This window comes from Musa acuminata, unplaced genomic scaffold (genome assembly GCF_036884655.1).
Source record: "Musa acuminata AAA Group cultivar baxijiao unplaced genomic scaffold, Cavendish_Baxijiao_AAA HiC_scaffold_1077, whole genome shotgun sequence".
NCBI lineage: Eukaryota > Viridiplantae > Streptophyta > Magnoliopsida > Zingiberales > Musaceae > Musa > Musa acuminata.
In genome coordinates, this window is record NW_027021291.1 from 79152 (window position 1) to 100902 (window position 21751).

Genomic DNA, 21751 nt, shown 5'->3' on the forward strand with positions numbered 1-21751 from the left:
GGTAACCTATTGCTCTTTTCTTTTACTTATGTTGTTTCTGAATGAACAAGCTTCTATACATTCTTGTGCTCCAGAAAACAAGTTGCCACATAAACCATATGAGCAGAGGCCTTGATACAACTATGCTAATGTGAAAGTCATAACACAAATGTAATCATACTCATTATTCAAACAAGTGGATATCCATCTCCACCAAGCTCAATTGTTTTAAGCAAATTTGTCACAAAAACCAATTTCTGCTAATAAAAAAAAAAGTCAAAAGCACAAAAACAACACTCATTACTCAAACAAGCTTGACATCCATCTCCACCAAACTGAATCAGGTTTTTATGCATCCCCTTTACATGACAAAAGTATGATTATTTGGTGAGATTTCTTTGGCACCACAAACTACAGAATAAGTAATTCATTACATGGTGATCTACACATCATGGCTCATTGAGTCCTCAGTTTCATGGCATTCTTTTGCAGCAATGTCAATCTTATCCAAATACCTCCTCTTTGCATATGGGACATGCCTGATTATGCAAAAAAGATCTCATTAACATACAAACCTTAACATTTCAGGCAATGTTGCAGAATGCATAATAGATGACAAGTATCTAGTTTCTTGACACTGCTAGATGAACTAATGGTTGACATTGCGATAGTAATGATTTCTTATGCTACATTCTACCATATGAAAGCTCTAAAAGCTCATGCTCCATACCAAGAGAAAATGTGTTTAGCTTTCTGTAATATAGACTTCACTTGCGGCAATATTTCATCTATTATCTGAGTGCTGCTGCTGAGATTGGTAGATTCAAAGCTCAATCATGTCAATTTAGCCCATTTCTTTTGTAACTACTCTAGTGCAGTAGCTAGGAGAGGTAAATGATTACTATTAGTAGTATTAGAAGGGTCAGAGGAGATCTTAAAAGATTTTAACAGAAACTATAAATGAATATTTAAATACATTTAAGTTTTAACTTAACTAGAGATATGACTCTTTACGGATCTCAATGGTGGTAAAAGATTCATGTAATCGACTCGAATAGTTGGGACTTTATACCTTTGGTGGTGCTGTTGTTGTCTTTTATAGTACTCTTTTTTCTTTATTCACTTCTTATATCTTTTAGATCTTCTTTTTATCTAAACCATAGACAAAATGCAGACCGAAACATGGGATGTGAATGGACTGATATTCTAGATAAAGGCTTGATAGGTTGCAAATGTAACTGCTCTGGGACTAGACATATAGAAAAATCTGTTTCAATGAATCCAAAATGTGGTGTCATTTGTTCAATAATGAATTTTTCTACGGCTCATATAAAAATAGGTCAATCAACTGAGCCAGATGTTTGTGGCCTCCTATAGGATTTTCAACAGTTCTGGGTTGTTTTTGCCAAAAACTGTGTTTTTGTCACAGAGAGAGAGAGTTCAGATTCTGTTGTTGTCCTGTAATACAATCAGGTGAGCAAATCCTGGCTGCAAGGTTCTATTCTGAAGTGCAGAAAGACTTCTTGGATTTCATTAATAACTAAATGATGACTAAATTTAGGGACTTCTAAACTCTAGAGTACTATTTGGTTGGGTAAAACTCCTTTGGTTAGTGTTCAGAATCATCAAAACATTTCCAGTTCAAGTTTCAGGTCAGCATTGAATTTGATATTTCTTGTACAGCTAAATCTAGACTGAAAAGTCTCCCTTCGAAGACTAACATATTGTGAATGATACACATGTTTGGTTGCAATTTAAATGAACCTAAATTTTCTTTAACCACAGCTAAAAGGCAGGTGATACTTATAGCAATGTCATATAACATCTTACCTTATTGTCCTCCAACCAACGAATGATACAGTGTGAATGATAACAATGTTTACAAGGCAACGTAATCAACCATTCTCTCCTATAATTCATTTTACAAATGACACATCTGCACAAAAGAAGTCATTGTTAGTATTCTAAAAGAAATATTTATAGGAAAGCATACAAACTTTTTAAAGAACATTTTACAATCATTTCCCCGTGCTTATGCCACCAAAAGAATTTTGTTTTGTTTGTTGAATATACATAAGAACTCTTATATATTCCAATTGAAACAAACCTACTTTGAAATATCACAATTGCATCAACTACAATAGTTTTTTATTTTGCTCATTTGTTGGAGTTATCAGTAGTGAACATATATAAGCATTTTACTTTGTCATGCTTCCGAGATTTTATTACTTGAGCAAGCATATTTGATCATGCCAATTGATGTACCTTCATGACTAGAATTCAAATGGTTGTCACTTAACAAAACCTTTTTTTTTATGGCATTCCTTTTCTTTCAGAGAGGAGTTGTTAGTTGGTGTGAAGTCTTCCCTAGCAAGATCTGATTGATTTTTGTTTTAGTAGTAGACAAGCGATGCAACTTCTAGATCAACTATATTAGTTATTTACTTTCACTTGAGATTCAGAATTCTGGCTACAACATTTTCAGAAGCATTAGATCAAGAAAATGAAATACTAGCCTCATATCATATTCTAGCTTAAACTACTTGAGATTTCCTCCATTGAATGCATATGTTGGAATTATTCTAACAGCATGCATACATACATATGTGCAAAGGTGATATGATTGAGGCCTCAAGCTTTCTTCTACGATTCTACCTAAGTGCATATTACAGAAACGGTCATCCAGTACTGAAGTAATTGTGTGCTGCATGACAAAATCTGGCTTCGTTTTATTAGAGGTCACTTCATAACTTTAAATAAGAAATATATGTATGTCTTCATAAAACCTAATGAGTTTCCTTCAAAAAACTACGATTGGTATCACATTTTTCTGAGCATATTTAGAGTGCAATGTTGCAATTCAAAGAAAAATTAAGATACAGATCAATAGGCAAATAAGCTGCAAAGTCCATATCTGGTTGTACATTATATTTTAAAGGTCAAATTATACATATACACAGAAAGGTCAAATCCTTTAGCCTTTTGCTTTTATTTTCTCTCAGGTTGTCTTCCTAGGAGCTCTTTTTGACTCTCATTTATCCGTTAGTAAAGGGAAACAAAGTGACATTCAAAGGAGTGAAATTAACAAGAACATGTGTCCATGTAGTGTTTATCACTTCATGAATATTAGGATATCCTATGAAGCTTGGTCATTGACATAGAAAACAGACATGATTCATGATTCAATATAGACACATCAACATGGCAGATCATGTAAGAGGACACAACAACATGACACGAATACAACAATGAATATATGCATATTTTCTCAGAATTGTTTTATTTTGTGCAGTTTAGAATTCCTATGATCATCATATAAAATTTATAAGAAACAAAATATCCATTAATATTGGTAGCACAGTTCACAAAAATGCTTCAAACATGTATATAAAACCACCAAAGAGTAAATCAAGGATCCAATCTATAGACATACTCCTCATTTTTGCCTTTTGAGAAGAACCCACATTTGTGCTTTAGATCTCGCAAGTAAGATATAAGCTCGTCCGACAACCCTCTGCTTTCATTACCCATTTCTTCCTCTAGTGATTGCAATTGCTAAATACAGTAGATCAGAGTTCAGTTGAATTGAGGAATATATAACATATATCTAAAAGATGTAGACAATTAATTAGATGAATCATTGCAAATGAAAACTAAAACGACAGTCTGCACCGGCCATTTTTGGTAGAGTTCACCAACCATTTTTGGTAGAGTCTATCAATAAGGTCCTAAACTAAATTCTTGAATGGTCAGTTCAACAATCACATTTCCTGGAGATCGACATGTCTTATATGATAGTAGAAAATGTCTGAACCTTTAACTATGTACAATCATGTCTGTAATCACTTGCTAAAAAATCATGACTGTAATCTGGCAAATGCAAACAGACAAGTTTCTCCCAATTTGTAGGTTGGAATTGTTCATTGTCGTCTATATGTTTCTTCGTATACAGAACACCACAGACTCCATATCAAACATGCACAACAATACTGAGCATCACACAGCAAGAAAATATTATCAAACAAGATTAGAGATGTCCAGGTGATTGTTCAGAGTTATGTAGTCCAGCTAATCCACCTATAGAAGTTCCAAGTCTTTTAGATATCATCTGTAAGTAGGACATGCTAATATAACAGTCTAAATGGAAAGATGGGTTTCTCCATGTTTTCTTTAGAATCGGTAATAATACATTGTTTTTAATTTCAGTCTTTCGTGTTAGCTGTTACACCCACTGAAAACAAACTGAAAGTTCAAAATCAATTTAGAAGCCAGAAATGTCCCTGAGAAACAGATGTTTGCATGTAAAGGAAATTTCGAAGCCTTTCAAGGGACTGGGTCTCTCGAACACAGACTAGCATACCTCATAAGACATTTGATCTGGGTCAATGCTGTCTTGCCTTGTGTCCTGCATATCGCAAAACAATTACCTCAGATGCATGATGCAACACCAGGAATTGTGATTATAAAGAAGGATGGAAGGAAAAACAATGAACCTGTCCAGGAGAGTCGGCAGAAGAAGATCCACCATTGATGGTGGAAGACTCTGAAATGTTTTCTGCTATAAGAACCATAAGAATCATATGAGCATAAGTTATTTTATAAATAAATTGTCGAGAATAATATGACAAAAAATATTACATAAAATAAAGATTATGAATAATGTGAGCAAACTTTATTTTTATGATATAATCACTATGTAATTATGTAAAAACCTGTTTATTAGGAGGACCAACTATACTGTTATAAAACTTTTCTAGATTTCATACAAGTAATAAAGTACTATTCTTCTCTATAATGAACAAAATTTAGCTTTTCATCTATCAAACTAGAGAATTATCCTCATAAATTTCATGGTTGTAATGATATGCTTAAATACCCTGCATCTTCATAGAACCAGCAACCAGTTGGTTCTGCCATTGCTATGATTGCAGCATAAGAATAGATATCATAAATACAGTAAGCAGTTAAATCTGATATTTTTATAGGCAGATTTGAACAAAAAATTCACCAGCTTCTGACTGATTTAATGCACTGAAAGATGCATCGGCAGGCAAATTATCCAGTATTTCATACTGCCGAGCTATAGCTTCATCAGACGTGAATTGTAGTGGGATATCAGTGGTCACTGAACTGCTGCCACCATTACTGCTCTGGCCAATCTCATGATTGGATCTAGATTCACTAACCGAAGCATGGCATTGATGTTCATGAGAATTTTTCTGGAATGACTGATAAACAATTTCCTGCAGAGAATAGTTGCAAGAAAAAGTTACTTGGTGATAAGTCCAACTCATTTCAAGCTGTGGAACATCAAATTATTAGGTTTCCTCCCCACAAAAATTGCACCACGAATTAGTGACATTATAGTGTTTCTTACTTAGCTGATTACTATAATAACCATCATTGCAGTGTCTCTCAAGTAAGAAGATAATTTCATATGCCAGTCTGCTTTCTAAAAGACTCGGCAGAATATGAAGTAATCCAGAAGTTTGGGTAAAAATCCAGGCACAAACATGGCACTGATATATAAAACAATTCTTCTTAATATCTGCATTTATTTTCTAATTATATATCTAAGAAACAATGATGAGCTATATGATCAATGATTTTTAGAAAAAAAATATATCAGGTTTTTCTCAGAGGCTGGATTTGTCAGTGGTTCAACAGGTTGACCTGCTTGATCCAATTGTGTCTTAAAAACGATGAAACTGCAGAGTTTTCTCATTCCCATGGTGTGGGTTGTTGGACTGAATAGGCTCATGTAAATGTTTCCCCTTCTAACATCTGTTGCAGTCTGGTTTCCCTTGAAAAATGAGAAAACAAGGGAAGGGAAAAAAAAACGAAGAAGAAGAAAACATGCCCCTATCAACTCTCTTTTCCATAGGTCAATGTTTTTAACTTTTTTATGATCTTTTTCCTTTTTAAAAAAATCAAAACAAAAAATTATCAAGTTCAGGAGGACAGACATCTCCATCAATAAGAGGAATAGGAGAAAGAATAGGAACAGTGGATGAGGCAAGGTGATGGACATTTTAGCCTCCGGATTGTCTTCTGTGATGCATTACACTGGACAATGGACAATAATAGTAGTCCAATATAGGATTGAGTATAGCATATTAAATATAGTTTTACGTCAGAGAGGGAAATTAGATTAGCCTCATAGACAAGGAGATAAAATATATGAAGTTGTGAACCATATATGGCTGAACCTTAGATGCCATGCATGAGTAACCAATCTAAAAGTAGGGAAAATAGAAGTCAGCAGAAGACCCACCTGAACTGCAAGATCATCAAAATCCAGGAGAAATTCTTCAGAGATCTCTTCTGAGACATTTGGTACCGTAGTGTGTAGACGGTGAATTGTCACATCCTGCTTCTCAACAATCTGATGTTCCATCATCATGATGGCCACCTTGATCAAAGGTTCCCCCTGGTTCTGAAGGATTATTAGCTAAAATTTTATCAATTGCAATAAGTGACACAAAAAGACATGCACCTCAGTTTTGAAAAGAACCTTCCGTGATGTAGTATATTTGAAGATTACAACATCAGAAATATTATACAGTAACTTCACCGTTAAGTTGATTTACATAGACATTATTAGTCTTTCTCGACATGGTATGTAGTACAAAATGAGTTTTATACACCAACAAAGAGAGGGCAACCTGAGACCTATAAATAAATATACAACTGCCATATTTACGTTAATCCTCACAGTGAAAACCATATTGCAAACATGAAAAGGAAAAAGCCTGATAGAGTTCAATCAATTATGACATCGAATCAGGAAGAGGAGAAAATTTGATGACAGATTAAAAAGCAACAACAAGAAACAAAGAGGTAATCAACTAGTCTTTCCTAAATAATTTCATACTCTCTAATTCAGCTTATGCATACAATCGTAGTATCCTGGTTTCATGCAAAGTTATACTTTGGTATCTCAAAATTGGCATTATCATTTGTCAATATTAATCGGTAAAATATTTGCATAAGGTAAGAAAGTTTGAACCCTGGGTGTGAATGAGAATTATTCTAGTGATTGTTAGTCCTCACAAGGCTCCATACACATACACCAAGATAAAGTATTTTCCCAAATATTGGGCAGGGATAACCTATCCTTCAGTTGAGAATAGGCCTTCCATGCTCTGGATGTTCAAACCTATGATGAAAGACCTCTGCAAAACATCTCAGACATGTTCTTGATTCGAACTGTTTGATTCATCTTCCAATTCGATTTGTATTCATATAGCACAAAATTCTGCCAACTTACTCCTCAAGAAGAAAAGAGAAGACAAACGAATTAACCAATTAGGATGCTGCACATTCCAAAGTAAAATATAGAAAAACCCTTTCTTGATTGTTTTCTGCTGACCCTTTTTAACTCATTGTTGCTTCCTGACATATCAATCACATCAAGAAAACACCAACTAAAGAACCAACCTAATGGTTGAACCAAAGATTATAACGAAGTTGTGATCATCTTCTACCCAAGAAACAAAGATTGGTGCAACAAAAATAAGAAAAGGAATTCCAGATGACACCACAAGAAGGCATCAAATTCACTTTTTTAGATGAAGCAGTTGTTCATGAAGACTCGGAGATGATCATTCAGGATGGAACTTAGATGAGAAGGAAGCTCACCTTGTCTGATGGGTCTTCTCCTCTTGTTAGCCGCTCTGCCCTCTCCCTGTAGAAGAATTGTGAGGGTTTTATATGTACATATATATACACAGAGAGAGAGAGTGTGGTGGATGGCGGGCGTCAAGTGGGCCGCGGGAACCATGGCATCCTCATCGCTAAGAGCGAGTATCTTACTCGCTCTTCCTTTGGCTTCTTCCACCGGGGCCGCCCTGCACCGGCCACCTGCGTGGCGCCATCCGATAGGTTCCGTGATCCCCCTGGTTGGACTTCGTCCTCCATGCCCACTGTTGACGTGTCTCGGCGAACCCGCGCTGGCCGGGCCGTCCGTTCCAAGTGCACTTTCTAAGAGACGACCATGTCCAAGTCAAAGTCTTTCTTCTTGGGACCACTTCTGTCATCATCTTGTGGCCATGGGAGCAAGTTTGGGATTGAAGCAAATCCAAGAAGACGAACGACTTGGGGGGGTCAACAATCTATCTATTGTATATTGTAGGAGGTGATAAGATTAATCATGTGATGCATTACACAACTGAGGTGAGGAAGAACATGCCCCATGTTCATAGCCATTCTCTGGCTCCCTCTGTATCTTTGTGCCAAGTACTAATTTTGACCAGGACCATCAGAGTCTTCTAGTAGCCATATGAATGATGATGGATCATAAGAGCATTTATTATGGCTGATTGAACTGTCAAAACATCAGGAAAACAACATATTATGGAATATGTCAGGGTACCATTCTTTTACCTTCTCCTAGAAGAAACCAGACTTCATGAAAGACTGGTCCACAGCCATAATTCTGCTGTTTCAAGATTGATGAGACTACCACATGGAAATCCTGTCAATTAAGTACCAAAAATATCCTTTGATGGTCTTGAACTCATTGATGAGTGACCACATGAGTGATGAAAGCATCAAGGGATGGGATGATCTAAAAAACAAATGACTGACTTGGTCAATGTAATTAATGTCAGCTGGAATTAGAATCAATCTAACCAGGGGAGTGTATCCACTCAGATAATATCTGCTCTGTGCAGTTGTCTATTACAATTGTTTATTGCTAACTGGTTATAGAGAACTGATCTCTCTCTATTTGTGACAACACAATAAACATCTCCAAGGCTTTAGTCATCTGTTTCTCTTCCTACTTTTTAGCTTGTACTAAAAAAACATGGGAGTGTTTGAACAGATTGGTACTCTGGAAGATAAGAAACATGCTTTTTTGTAGCTCACTAATAGCATATCTGATAGGTGACTGAGTTATAAGACCATTCATAGATTTTCCATCATTTCTTCCCTTTTTTAGCACAATCTGTTCTACTTTTTAGCTTGTACTTCAAAAACATGGGAGTTTTTTAACAGATTGTACTCGGGAAGATAAGAAGAAACATGCCTTTTTGTAGTTCACTAATAGCATATCTGATAGGTGGCTTGTAAGGCCATTCATAGATTTTCCTTCATTTCTTGTCTTGTAAGAATGCCATGTGTAGTGAAATTACAGCAAAGAGAGCATTTCAAGCATCATGTGTTAATATAATTTTCATTGGATGATCCAAAAAGAAGATCTTTAGTTTGGCTGACATACCACTTTGTGGAACAGGTTAGGATAGGAGTGAGAAACTGACAATTCTTGTTCTAAAATTGGATTCAGGCCAATGAATGGAACAGGTTGCAATTTATAGGATTTGTAAGATGATAATATTTCTATGTAATCTGATCAGCATATCCTATATATGAGACCACCACATCTGATCACAGAACCAGAAAAGAAGGCATGTGAAGCTTCAAGACAAATAGAAACAACTGCTCTTATTCATTTATTAGTGTTACAGCAATCAATATGAAGTGATGACAAAAGATACACTGTAGGAAATAATCAAAGAATATTCTAACATCTTTTCTTCATTCATATTCTAACTAAACCAAATTACAATCATTTTCTGACTTCTGTAGCATGAATGATGAGCCTCAGCAACAAAAGAATTTAAAGAATCACCAAAGAAGAAAAAGCCCAGAAAAGAATGTCTATATGGTTTGTAAGTGGAAAAAGAATGGACCTTTCATGTCTGTAAGAGTATAAAGAATATGTCTGTATGAGACTTGTTGAGGAAGAAGCACCAAGTCATGCAGGAGGAATCCACTAGTTTGGTTGAGACGTAGAGGAGCTGCCTGCAACATCTGTAGGAGCCCATGCAGAGACTGTGTACAGAGGCTGATCTGACCACCTGAGAGTGAGTCCATCACCTTCTTCCCCTTGTTTGTCTATGGCGTACTTGTCGCAGGAGTACATCCTCAGTATCATACGACTCTGAAGCATCTCCCTTTCTCCGATGCCCAGGGATTTGAACCCGCCGTCCTCCATCAGCTTCCTCCACCTATCGAAGTTCTCGTGACGCTCGGTTCTTTCGCCCCATTCACATGCAACGGCGTTTCTGATCTCTCTGGCAAACACCTGCTCGACCTTGATCCTGGCCGGGCTGTCCCTGGGCAGAGCGTAGTCCATGGAATCAAAGATGGCCGCGTAGTAGCTGAGTGATCTGGAGAACCTTGTCTCCCAGTTAGGCTCGTTGTGCTTCGCTTCTTGTTCCGCCATGACGACGATCTCCGGGCGCGTGCTTCTTATCAGACCCAGCAAGTCCATGAAGGCCTTGCCGCTCTCGTCGGAGAGTGCCTTGTGCATCGTCAGAACACAATTCACCGCGACGCACTCCTCCCTCTTCACATGAAGCATCCACAGCCGCACGTCTTCCAACCTGTCCGCCACTGCGTGGAACTCGAAAGGGAGGTTGAGTGACTCTGCCAGCCTTGCGAGCGCGGCGCCTGTATCCTGGAGGTCCTGCCTCGACTCGCCGACGCCGGTGATCCGGAGGTGGCTCGGAGGACTGGGCCTGGAAGCTAAGCTCTGGAGTAAACTAGGCCACTGGAGGCCCTGCTTGATGTCTAAGTCTATGATGTGCACTCTGTCTCTTCCCTCGAATGCCTTCAGCAGCCTCTCGTTCATGGTGAAGTGGAGAAATTTCAGGACTGGGGTGACACAGTTGAGGAGGCGCAGCGCTACGGCGTCGTCGTCCTCGGTCGGGTGGACGAGGCTCTTTGGTGGAGCAATGGAGAAGATGTGGGGGCGGAGCTTCACGGCTCGGAGCGCCAAGGCCTCGGTATAGTAGGCGACCACTCGATGGAGAGGGGTTCCCAGTGGGGTGGCCGTCTCTCCTAGCCTGGCCAAGAAGAAGGTCATGCCTTCGTAGTTTCCCGAGCTAATGGACTCCGCACACGACGTGAGCAAGCTGAGGAGTTCGAGGCCCTGCTGCTCCGCCGAGCTACCCTCTCCTTCGCCTCCTGCTGCACCAGCGACGCCCGAAGAAGAAGGCATCCGGGACCCGTTCGACGCCACATTGCCTGAAGAATCCTTGGTTGGCTCAGGAGAAGAAGCGTATGCGGTCGACGACGTACTTGAATCGGACTGCGACTTGTCGTTTGGATCTTCGCCTGGGCTCAGGCCATCATTCTCGGGACCAGCGGATCCTCCTACCAAAGCATGGCTCGTGGAGGCCGGAAGCGGAAAGCTTGCTGCGTTGGGCACAAGAAACACCTTGTCCTCTTCCACCGGCGGAGGCTCTTGGGTGGACCGAGGGAACCACACCTCGCCGTCAACTTCAACTAATCCCGAGACTCCGCCACCGGTCCTCGTCCTCTTGGCTCGGTCGTCGTCGCACGAACCCCTCTCGTGGAATCTCTTCAAGCTCCTCCTCCGATCCCAGGGTCTGCCGTGGCCTTCATCAATCCCTCCCCACGAGGGCGTTTGTGCCGCCATGGAGGAAGTTGTCACCGGGTTGCGCCTAAAGGAGCAACTGCTCCGCCGGGCCTCCGCCGGCGGTGGCTTCTCAACCGACAGGGCCATCCGCAGGGGGTCCTTCCGGGAGGAGAAGCCACAGGGAAGGTCGAGCCGCTGGGTGCCCATCTTCTGCTGCGGATGGCAATGCTTGTCCTGCAGCTGGAAATGGCACGATTGCAACTGCACGGAAGCGTCGATCCTCAACTTGTGCCTCGGCGACAGCAGCGTCGACGAGCACCCAGCCAACATCCTCCTGCTCCAACTCTGGTTCTCGTTCAGATAAAATCGACGCAACCTCCACCTATCTTTCTACAAGAAATGTTACCTTCAAGAACTCAGAAGAATCAAAGAATGCGGCAAAGAAGGATCTTTCAGTCCCAAGAAAACAGAGGACAAGCTCGAAGTTGGAAAGAAAGACGGGAGTTTTGGAGACTAAGTTGGAAGACCGGGAAACCTCTGTGAAAGAATCAAAGAATAGTTAGAACAAGAACAAACGAGAACAAATCTTTGTCAGAAATCATCACATAGAGGAACCGATCACGACGGAGCCGTGGACATCCCACAGCCAAGCTGGTGCGGATTCCCTGGTCATCAAAGAATCCTCTGAGCCACCACCGGGCATCTCGGCCACCTCCATGATCCGAGCAAGCAAAAACCAAAACAAATAAGATCCTTGATTTGTTCTTCCTCCCCTTCTTCCTCCTCCTCTTCCTCTTCCGCGCTGCTGCTCCTCCTTCCGTTCCCTCCTGCTGCTCTGCTACTGTGCCGGGTGAGTGAGTGCCACGGTCTTCACCGGGCCAGGGAAAAAACGCCAACGGTCAGCGAGGTGGGATTCCCGGGACTGCGCCCGCTTAACGACGGCCGACCGTCCGATTCGGATCGGACGGACAGGAAGCGCGTTCCATTTCGACCGTTGGGGTAATAATCACGCCTGTTGCCGATATGACCGTTGCGGGGAATCTGAAGCGGTACATGGACCGTCGGCAGGTGACTGTACCGCGCGCGGCGTGACTCACACGTGCGCCTCCTCCGGTACCGTTGCGATGGCAGGGGATCGACGCAGGATCGCCTGCGGCGTTACCAACACCGGTCGGTAGGAGTCCGACTAGTAATTAACTGACGCGTAAGGCGACGTGCTCGCAATTGATGGTTGAGGAAATTGCACGATTAGTTTCCTAATTTGACGAATATTTCGATTGGGATCCTAAATCGATGTTTGGGTCGAGCCGTGTCTCTCTATAATGGAACACATAGGTTCCATTAAGAACGTGTTTTGCCTAACAAGACATTTATGTGTCAATTGAGAGCAAACAAGAGCAACAACTATTATCCTTTGTGTCGAATAAGGATTGCATATCATTGACATGACTTATGTAATTTATGACTAAATGGTGTATGTGCAACCGCAATATAGAGAATTTATCTTTATAATGCTTTCCCTGCTTAGTCTTTGTGCGTGCGTCTGTCGTCCCACATAAAAATCTAATCATCATCGTATGAGCAACGCATCCTCATCAGCATCATCAGTCACCGTGTCAGCAACGCATCAATCAACACGTGCACAGATGATCAAGCTATTGGTGCATCGATGCGGCTCACAACTCGTGCGATGGAACAAAAGAAGCACCTGCACGCACATGGAATCTTTGGACTTCCCCACTTATTAATCTAGTACCGCTAAAATTGCATTCTACACAGCACGAATTAGATCTACAGCTGCACACTTCTTCGCGGTCCAGTTGTCGTCACGTGAGTCACGTGAGCGATCCGTCCCGGTCTCCAACACCCCCTTCGGCTCCATGGCACGCCCTCCTCACCGGCCGAGGGCAATACACCACCCATGACCGCTGATGGCGCTCCGGCGAGATGTCCTCTTTCGTGTCCGACGCCGGATCCGACGGCTCTGACTTCACCTCCGGCGTTGGATCCTCGGCCTTGTCCTCCTCCCTCGCCCGCTTCCCTCCGATCGACACCCCGAAGAGCCGCGCGCTCGTCATCTCCTCCGCCTTCACAGCCCCTTCCACCTCCATCCCCGTTTCCGTCTCCGCCTCCTGCAGCTCCTCCTCATCTTCCTCCTCCAGCTCCTCCTCCTCCTCTCGCCTCGCCGGCATGAGCTCCAGAACCGTCGACGGCGGAGGCGGGGCCTCCGCCGCCCTCCCGCCGCCGCCCTCGTCCGCGTACTTCGATATCAGGACCGAGATGTGACTGCACAAGCTCTTCATCTGGGCGAGCTCGCGGGAGAGCCGCGTGTTCTCCTTCCTCAGCCTCTCGTTCTCCTCCGTCAGCTCCACCGAGCTGCTGGATCCGGCGGCCACGGAAGGAGGCGGCCCGGGAGAGGAGTTCGACGAGAGGACCTGCTCCTCCCCCGAGTTCGCCGGTGACCCTGCCCGATTTACTGGAACAGACACCGCGGCCGGCCCCGCCACGGCCGGGGCGGCTTGGGTTATCTTGCGGCGGTGGATATCGCAAAGGAGGCGCTTTTCGCCTCTTCGGAAGCAATCGTTGGCGAACTCCCACCGATCGGGCACAATCTTCCGAAATCCCTACCAAATAAATCTCCTAAAAATCAATAAAAACCGGAAATTTACCACGAAGAGGGGAAAAAAAAAAGTCCAATCTTGCAATCGAGACCGACATAGGTGTTCAGCTGGCGGACGAAGCTGGAGAAATTGTTGTGCTTGAAGTACTTGGGGAGGAGATCGCGGGCGAACTCAGCGGGCCGCCACACCACGAAAGTCGACCCGTCCTCGTTCCACGATATCATGTCGTCCACCGACGGATCGTCCACGAGCTGGTACGTCTTTGTAAGGAAGGGCGTCGGGAGCGACCGCTGTCCATCCGGCGGCGCCTGCTCGGCGGCCTTCTCGGCGGCGGCGGAAGGCAAGGGCGGAGGCGCCATCGCCGCCGGATCACCACCCGAAAGGTTCTCGATTTCTCTGGAAGGAAGACCAAGTTTTGGGTGGAAGAAAAGGAAGGGTGGGAATACCGGGTCGGGCGGAAACCTTATAGGCGCTTCCAGAAGGTTCTGTTCCGGATAATATTAAATGGGGGAAGGCGGAAGAAAGGGGTGGCGTAGAGCAGTGGGGGCAGATCGGCCATATCGGAGGGGGAGATGGACGGCGCATGATTCACTGGTGCGGTGATGCCTTTTTGTGATGGAGACAGGTGGCGGGAAGGGTGCGGGGAGCTTCGACAAGAAGAGGAGGGCTACGGACGCGTGTCGACAGATCATGGGTCGAGCACAACGATCCCGATAAGGTAGGAAAGGACCAGGTTTCGGATCTTTTCAAGAGTTCAGATCGGAAACAACGGGGCGAGACGCGGTTAGGAAGGCAAGCGGAGGGTGGTGTGCAACAAGGTGTTTACCATGCAAACTACAACCGTCTCCATCGCGGTCCATTCCAACGTCAAGATACCTCTAAACAAATGGCTGCTATTGTGCCACAATTAGAATCTCTTTATTATATACATTGCCATTTGCTTTTGGATTCTAAATGTAGCACAGCAGATCAATAAGATGCATGATAAGATCTTAAATTGATGTATCAATATAGGACATGACATAAATCCTTCATCAATACTTCATCTAGACTATGTTGACAAAGTTACCATGGAATTAATATTTTTGGTCAATGGTAAGTGTTTGTGATGCAAGTAATCATAATTGATATGACAAATTCTGGACCTACGCACGTCACCGCATCTCACATGCAAAGTCAGAACCCGTACCAAAATGTCACACGTCATGATATCCCACATGCCTCATTCCGATAAATCCAGGACGTCATCACCCTCGCACACAAGGTCAGAGCTCATGCGTGCTGAGACGCTATCCGACACATCCATCACCTTGAACCGCGTATGATTCACCCTCATGCCATAATATAAGAATCCTTCATGGATACCCACAGGGGGGAGAGAAAAAATCATTTAACTAACTTGCTCGTCGGAGGGGCCACGGCCGAGGATCACCCGGCGAAGGCCTTTTTCTCCAGGAAAGCGGCCACCCATGACTCACGGGTGCCCCGACCTCGAAAGTCGCCAATCGACGACCTCGCAGGCGAGCCATCGACTGTTCAGCTCATAGGCTGAGAAGCGCCAGCTGACCAAGAACCCGACACCGAGGGTCGGTCGACGTCTCGGCATCCAGCTCAGCCAACGGGACACTCTCGACATCGACTCGTGGACCAGGCCATGCTGACCAACGAGCCATGACACATTCGTTCACAAACAGTTTGACGTTAGAAGGAGGGTCATGTCGAAGGAGTTCCCCGCAGGAGTTTCCCCGAAAGGAGGACTGCCGACCGGTTGCCTCCCGACCCGATCTAGGGATCAGCCTCCCCCCAGAGGCGGAGGGGTTTCAGCCTCAACGCCAGATCACTACTGGCGCCTGTTCAATGACCCGGGACTATCACCCCCCAAACTTGCCGACGGGCCTTCAGCCGTGTCACCCAAGGCGTTCCTCGGTCTGACCAAGCAGGTCCAGGCGATGGCAGGAATGTTGTAGACGCTCGTCCCACTCATACCCCAGATTATACGACTAGCAGCTCCCCCGACCAATCTGGTAACACAAAGATCGAGCGGGGAGCAAGCCGGGATTGAAGAGGCCCGAGAGGTCCGCTTGAGCGGGACACACCCGCACCCTACCAAGTCATGCCACCCTGCGCCGAGCCCGATTTCCTGTCGGCAGACTCGGCGAATGACTCGCTCAGGATCCAGTTGTCCCGGGTCAACCAACGCCTGGACGAGTTCCAGCGCGAGTTCCCGAAGTCGCGGAGCGAGTCGAGCGAAGATGGCTCGGGCAGATCCCCCTTTGTTCTGGAAATACAAGAAAAGCCTGTATCCCTCAACTTCAGGTTGCCTGCGCTAGAGACATATGACAGCGTCTCTGACCCCGTGGAACATGTCGCCGCGTTTCAGGCTCAAATGACCCTGTACGGTACTTCTGATGCATTAATGTGTCGGGCGCTTCCAACCACCTTCCGTGGACCTGCACGTGCGTGGTTCAGCCGACTACCCCCGTCCTCAGTCTCATCTTTTGACTAGCTCGCCAGGGAGTTTGAGCAGAATTTCGTCGCCAGCATGCGACCCAAGCCTTCCGAGGCCGCCTTGCTCGCGCTATCCCAAGGCGAGGACGAGTCGCTCTCCCAATTTGTGACATGTTTTGCTGCTGAAATCCGGGGATTCCCAAACGCTCACCCTTCCTTGATCATGCAGGCGTTCCTAAGGGGATTGAAGCCCTCAAGGTTCTTCTGGTCATTGATCGAGAAGCCGCTGACAATCATCCCCGAGACGTTCCAACGCGCCAACTAGTACATCACCGCCGAAGCCCTAATGGTGGGAAGGCGCACAGACAGAAAGAAGCCAAGGGTCGAGCGACCCCGAGAAGCTACCTCCGCCACTCCGGAGCAACCCCGCCGGAGGCCCGCCCGGTCCACCAGCGCTTCCGTAGGGGTGCAATAAAGTTCTTTCGCCATGGCCGGATGCAGCGCCCCCCGGAGGAACTCCCGGGCGGTCAGGCCGTTGCCCTAGAGGAGACTGTCGGCCTTGAGAGACGACCACCGAGGGGTGTAAGGCGCACCCGGCTCCCCAGTTGGGAGGTCGGCCATCGCCAAGGCCTCGAAATCCCCGCCTTCGGTCCGAGGGCGGACGCGACACAACTGGCGCATCGACGCCGGACGCGCAGGCGCCCTCTGGAGGGAATCACCGCCCGATGTCCCGGGCATCCCATTTCCTTGTGCGTGCTCCACGCCGCTGCCTCGAGGAACGACCTTGGGCAATCCCGGCACGGTGCCCCCGCGAGTGGTCGACCCCGCAGGCTCCTTCTGGACCAAGACCTTTCTCCTCTTCGAAGGGCAGCTCGCCTCCGGTGACCCAGATGGCCTCTTCGGCGAACCCTTCCGCGAGGCGCCCCCCGCTCCAGAGCTACCGCCACCCCGAGTCGATGGCATCGCGGTTTTACCACAAGGCGCCCCTTCACCCGCTGAAGATCCACCATCTCTGTAAATAGACAATAATGGTCAGGTGTCTCGGGGTGGGAGGTCGACCTATAACACACCAGTGGCCATACCCCGAGCAGCCGGACTCAACCCTACTTGAACCAGCCATTCCTCGGTCATCGCCCCGATTGCCCGAGAGGTGGACAAGACACCCCTTAGCCAATCTACACCCGCCGCTTCTTCGACAGAAAGCAATGGGGGAGTGTTGTCGATAGTTCGAGAGGACCACCCAATACTAAAGCCCCACCCCCGACTACAACTGATGAAAAAGAAGCGGTTCTTCCAACCTTTGTTGTTGGAAGGAGCGCCACTGATTTTAAAGCCGCTGCAGGCGGTCAGGTAATAACCCCCTCAGCCTTTACATAAACGGAAACAGGCCAAGAAGAGAGCCCTAGTCGGTTCGATTCCAGCCCCCTGACATTCTCCGATAAAGACCACGAGATAGCGCCAAGAGTTTGACGCCATCTGAGACGGCGATATGCCCCGTTTCCGGAGACATTCGCCAATGACAGGATGCAGTGGGAACCGTAGTCCCGCCTCAAGCGTCCCCACGGTCATGTCGAACCCATCAGGAAACTGATCGTATGACTGTTGACCCGGCCGAGGAGCATGAACTATATAGCACTCTAGGATGTGATAACGATCCCGGAGTACCTTTAGAAGGTCCTCGGTTACCATCGAGTCCACATCGTGCCAGGACTTAAGGGTCGCGAGTGCGGTAGAACACCCTGCGGCCTCTGGCGAAGCACCATCGGAGGACACTCCGACCACCTGTACTTCTCCGGAAGAAGAAGATGAAGGAGAAGAAGAGGACGGAGACATCTCAACCTTAGGGTTGGAAGCAAGAAGCCGAGGTGCGAGTTGAGGGAACGAAGAAGAAATGGTCATAAGGGTTCTGGAGGAGGCTTATAAAGGATAAGCCACACCACCGCAAGACGACGGTTGGGCTCTCCGAGGAGAAAAGCAGTTGCAAACATTTAAAACCCATCATGACCCCCCGGATTTGCCAAGATTTGCCGACTTGGGAATCCCCGCCAGAGATGCCCTGTCATCCATATCTCCCGCCAGAGGCGTCAAATCGTCCTAGATCTCCCGCCAAAAGTCGGGCGAAACCGGGAGTCGCCGGCTAGACACGGCCCACAAGGTTCAACTCGCGCCCGGGTCGCTATAGATCGCTCTCGACTTGCGACCCGTCGGCACCAAAACCTGAGCCCGAGTAGAGTCGCTCGGCCCATAAGGTTCAGTTCGCGCCCGAGTCGCTATAGATCGCTCTCGACTTGCGACTCGTCGGCACCAAAATCTGAGCTCGAGCAGAGTCGCTCGGCCCACAAGGTTCAGCTCGCACCCGAGTCGCTACAGATCGCTCTCGACTTGCGACCCGTCAGCACCAAAACCTGAGCCCGAGCAGAGTCGCTCGGCCCACAAGGTTCAATTCGCACCCGAGTCGCTACAGATCGCTCTCGACTTGCGACCCGTCGGCACCGAAACCGGAGCCCGAGCAAAGTTGCTCGGCCCTCAAGGTTCAGTTCGCGCCCGAGTCGCTACAGATCGCTCCCGACTTGCGACCCGTTGACCCCGAGCGCAACCACCTAATCGATCCAACGCCCGATCAGCAGAATCAATCCCGCCCAAGACGTGGGGTACCGCCTCTCTAGATCCCCTCACGACGAGTCAATCCAACCCAAGCATCACTCCGACACCGGCATGCCTCCTGGCCCTCGAAGGACCCCACGGCACGCCGTGGAGGGGAGGGAGAAGTGATATGACAAATTATGGACCCCAGGCATGTCATCGCATCCCACACGCAAAGTCAGAACCCATACCAAAATGTCACACGTCATGACATCCCACACGTCTCATTCCGATAAATCCATGACGTCATCACCCTCGCACGCAAGGTCAGAGCCCATGCGTGCTGAGACGCTGTCCGACATATCCATCACCTCGAACCGCGTACGATCCACCCTCATGCCATAATATAAGAACCCTTCGTGGATACCCACAAGGGGGAGAGAAAAAACCATTCAACTAACTTGCTCGTCGGAGGGGCCACAGCCGGGGATCACCCGGCGAAGGCCTTTTTCTGCAAAAAAGCGACCACCCACGACTCGCGGGCGCCCCGACCTCGAAAGTCGTCGATCGACGACCTCGCAGGTGAGCCATCGACTGTTCAGCTCATAGGCTGAGAAGCGCCAGCTAACCAAGAACCCGACACCGAGGGTCAATCGACGTCTCAACGTCTAGCTCAGCTAATGTGACACTCTCGACACCGACCCGTGGACCCGGTCATGCTGACCAAAGAGCAACACAAACAATAATCATGAAAGCATTTGACAAAAAGAGGTGGTTCTTTAGAAACTGTGTGTGATAGACTTGAAGATCAGGCAAAAGAGAAAAAAGAGAGTATAAAGTAAGTTTGGATGACTTACGAGCACTACAAAAGGAGAGGCATGTCCACCCCTGGAGAGCGACGGCTCAAAGAATCTGAATGCATCTTGTCTATGTAAAGCAACTTCGAATAACTTTGCCACAAAAGTTGCGCTGAAAATAAATCATTAAAGATAATAACTAAATGCAGATCTCAAATCAAACATCATTAAGAAGTCACTAGGAGAGTCAAGTCTCTTAGTAGACATATTGGATGATAAATAACAGTGACTAATATTTCAGCCTCCCTACTGGCATAGAAAAAGTTTTCATGAGCTAATCAAATTGTAATTTCTTGACAATTCAGGGTCAACTATATAGATATTTTTTCAACCATTAAACTCGTATAGACTATAATAGTAACAAGCCATATTTTTCAATTATTTGGAGTCGGTCGCTAGACTCTACGGAAAAAAAATTAAGAATAGTTTCTAGTAAATATAATTCTGTACAAGCTCATATATGTATAAAAAAAATAAAAATGAAACCTATATTTGGTTGCTGATAGATCAAATATGGTAGAAGCTGTCTCTATTGCTTAATGATTTGAAGCTAAAATACAGAAGAATTTGAACCTTAATATAAAAGCTTCAAATCTAAAATATAGAGGAGTAAGGATTTGAAGCTTAATGAGAAGAAGCTGTCTCTATTGCTTGACACAACTAGTTGAAATAAAACATGATTTATTAGTAGATGCAAATGGGATAGTGGTTTTGGGGTTCTATAGTGGTCTTGTCAGGTGTAATCCTGCTTGATACTGCTCATGTTCCCCATTTTGAGGTGTAGCATGAGCTCAACTGAGAAGATGAACCATCAATTTGCATCATGGAGTCTCTCAGCAGGTCTGGTTGAAAACCTGAAGTTCTTTAAAGCTATGTGCTACAATTATAAGTTTCTGACAATTCTCCTAACTCTGATATTGATTCAGCTTTCTACTCTGATGTTGTATGAGAATGTGAATTATCTGTTCTATGATGTCTGGGCATGTCCTTTCCAACATAATTGTTTTACAATCTCTTCACCCAATTTCATCTTCTCCTCATATTATTCTCTGTGGACCTGAAATTATTTTTTGATATCTCAAATCTACCAATCAACAAAATTTAATGAAGCACACAGGTGAATTCATTGAGAAACATAAGATAACTTCTTTCAGAATTCAAATCTTAAAACAATTATTGATCTTAATGCATAATTAGCAGGATTACATTAGACTTAGCAGATGAAAACACTTTAATAAAGAGTATTTATCAGATAATAACATTTAACTTACTAGTACCAACACAATAAATGGACCACAATGATAAGGACAAGCTGATCAAAGTTCAGTTTCTAGGTCCTTCTATTCAGATTCCAAGATTAGGACCAATGACCATAAGGATGCTCATTTATTTTTTTGTCACACCGTGCTCTGAAAGCAACATTTGTAACATAGGGGCATAAACATGATAAAATGAATTTAATATTGGAACCACATGTTGAAGATATTATGTTTAAATTGACATAATGGCATAGCCATCACATAATGGCATGGAGTATACAGGTATTAAATATCAAAACATCAACTTTGTGGGATTTGTCAATTTTGGAGAAAGTTCCATAAGTTCTACAGTGGCCACATAATTATGGTAAGAAGCACATGACAATCAATCAAAATTAAGCTCAAACATCATACTTTTTCAACAATTATATATATATATATATATATATATATATATATATAAAACAAATTGTATCCTTCTTTCCTTGCTTTTTTCCTTTCATCTTTGAAAGCAAAAAAGGCGAGGAAGAAGAATACTAGATGACAAATTTTAGCAAAGAAGAGATAAAAGTCAATAATCCCCGAAGCAAAGCAGGGTTAATTAAAATATTCATA

General features: G+C 45.0%; 3 protein-coding genes across 5 annotated transcripts; all 3 read right to left on the reverse strand.

Moving 5' to 3' along the window:
- Positions 1 to 140: 140 nt before the first annotated feature.
- On the reverse strand, positions 141 to 7778 carry LOC103983240 (E3 ubiquitin-protein ligase BIG BROTHER). Of its 3 annotated transcripts, none has more exons than XM_065177853.1 (8): positions 7621 to 7778; positions 6254 to 6409; positions 4988 to 5222; positions 4473 to 4537; positions 4340 to 4384; positions 3413 to 3534; positions 1810 to 1915; positions 141 to 518 (listed from the first exon to the last, which is right to left on the reverse strand). In XM_065177853.1, exons 2-8 carry the CDS (start codon positions 6380 to 6382, stop codon positions 483 to 485), a joined length of 738 nt encoding a protein of 245 aa, XP_065033925.1. In that variant the 5' UTR covers positions 6383 to 6409; positions 7621 to 7778; the 3' UTR covers positions 141 to 482. The 3 variants fall into 3 exon arrangements, with proteins under 3 accessions (XP_065033925.1, XP_065033926.1, XP_065033924.1); XM_065177854.1 differs by having other exon boundaries at positions 4473 to 4534; positions 6254 to 6415; XM_065177852.1 differs by having other exon boundaries at positions 6254 to 6415.
- Positions 7779 to 9409: 1631 nt separating this feature from the next.
- Positions 9410 to 12451, reverse strand: LOC103983239 (protein DWARF AND LOW-TILLERING-like). The gene has a single exon (XM_009400452.3). It carries the CDS (start codon positions 11696 to 11698, stop codon positions 9758 to 9760), a length of 1941 nt encoding a protein of 646 aa, XP_009398727.2. The 5' UTR covers positions 11699 to 12451; the 3' UTR covers positions 9410 to 9757.
- Positions 12452 to 13083: 632 nt separating this feature from the next.
- On the reverse strand, positions 13084 to 14476 carry LOC135666167 (heat stress transcription factor B-2c-like). Its single transcript, XM_065177739.1, has 2 exons — positions 14085 to 14476; positions 13084 to 13992 (listed from the first exon to the last, which is right to left on the reverse strand). The coding sequence occupies exons 1-2, from the start codon at positions 14346 to 14348 to the stop codon at positions 13204 to 13206; spliced, it is 1053 nt and encodes a 350-aa protein (XP_065033811.1). The 5' UTR covers positions 14349 to 14476; the 3' UTR covers positions 13084 to 13203.
- Between the last annotated feature and the right edge of the window lie 7275 nt (positions 14477 to 21751).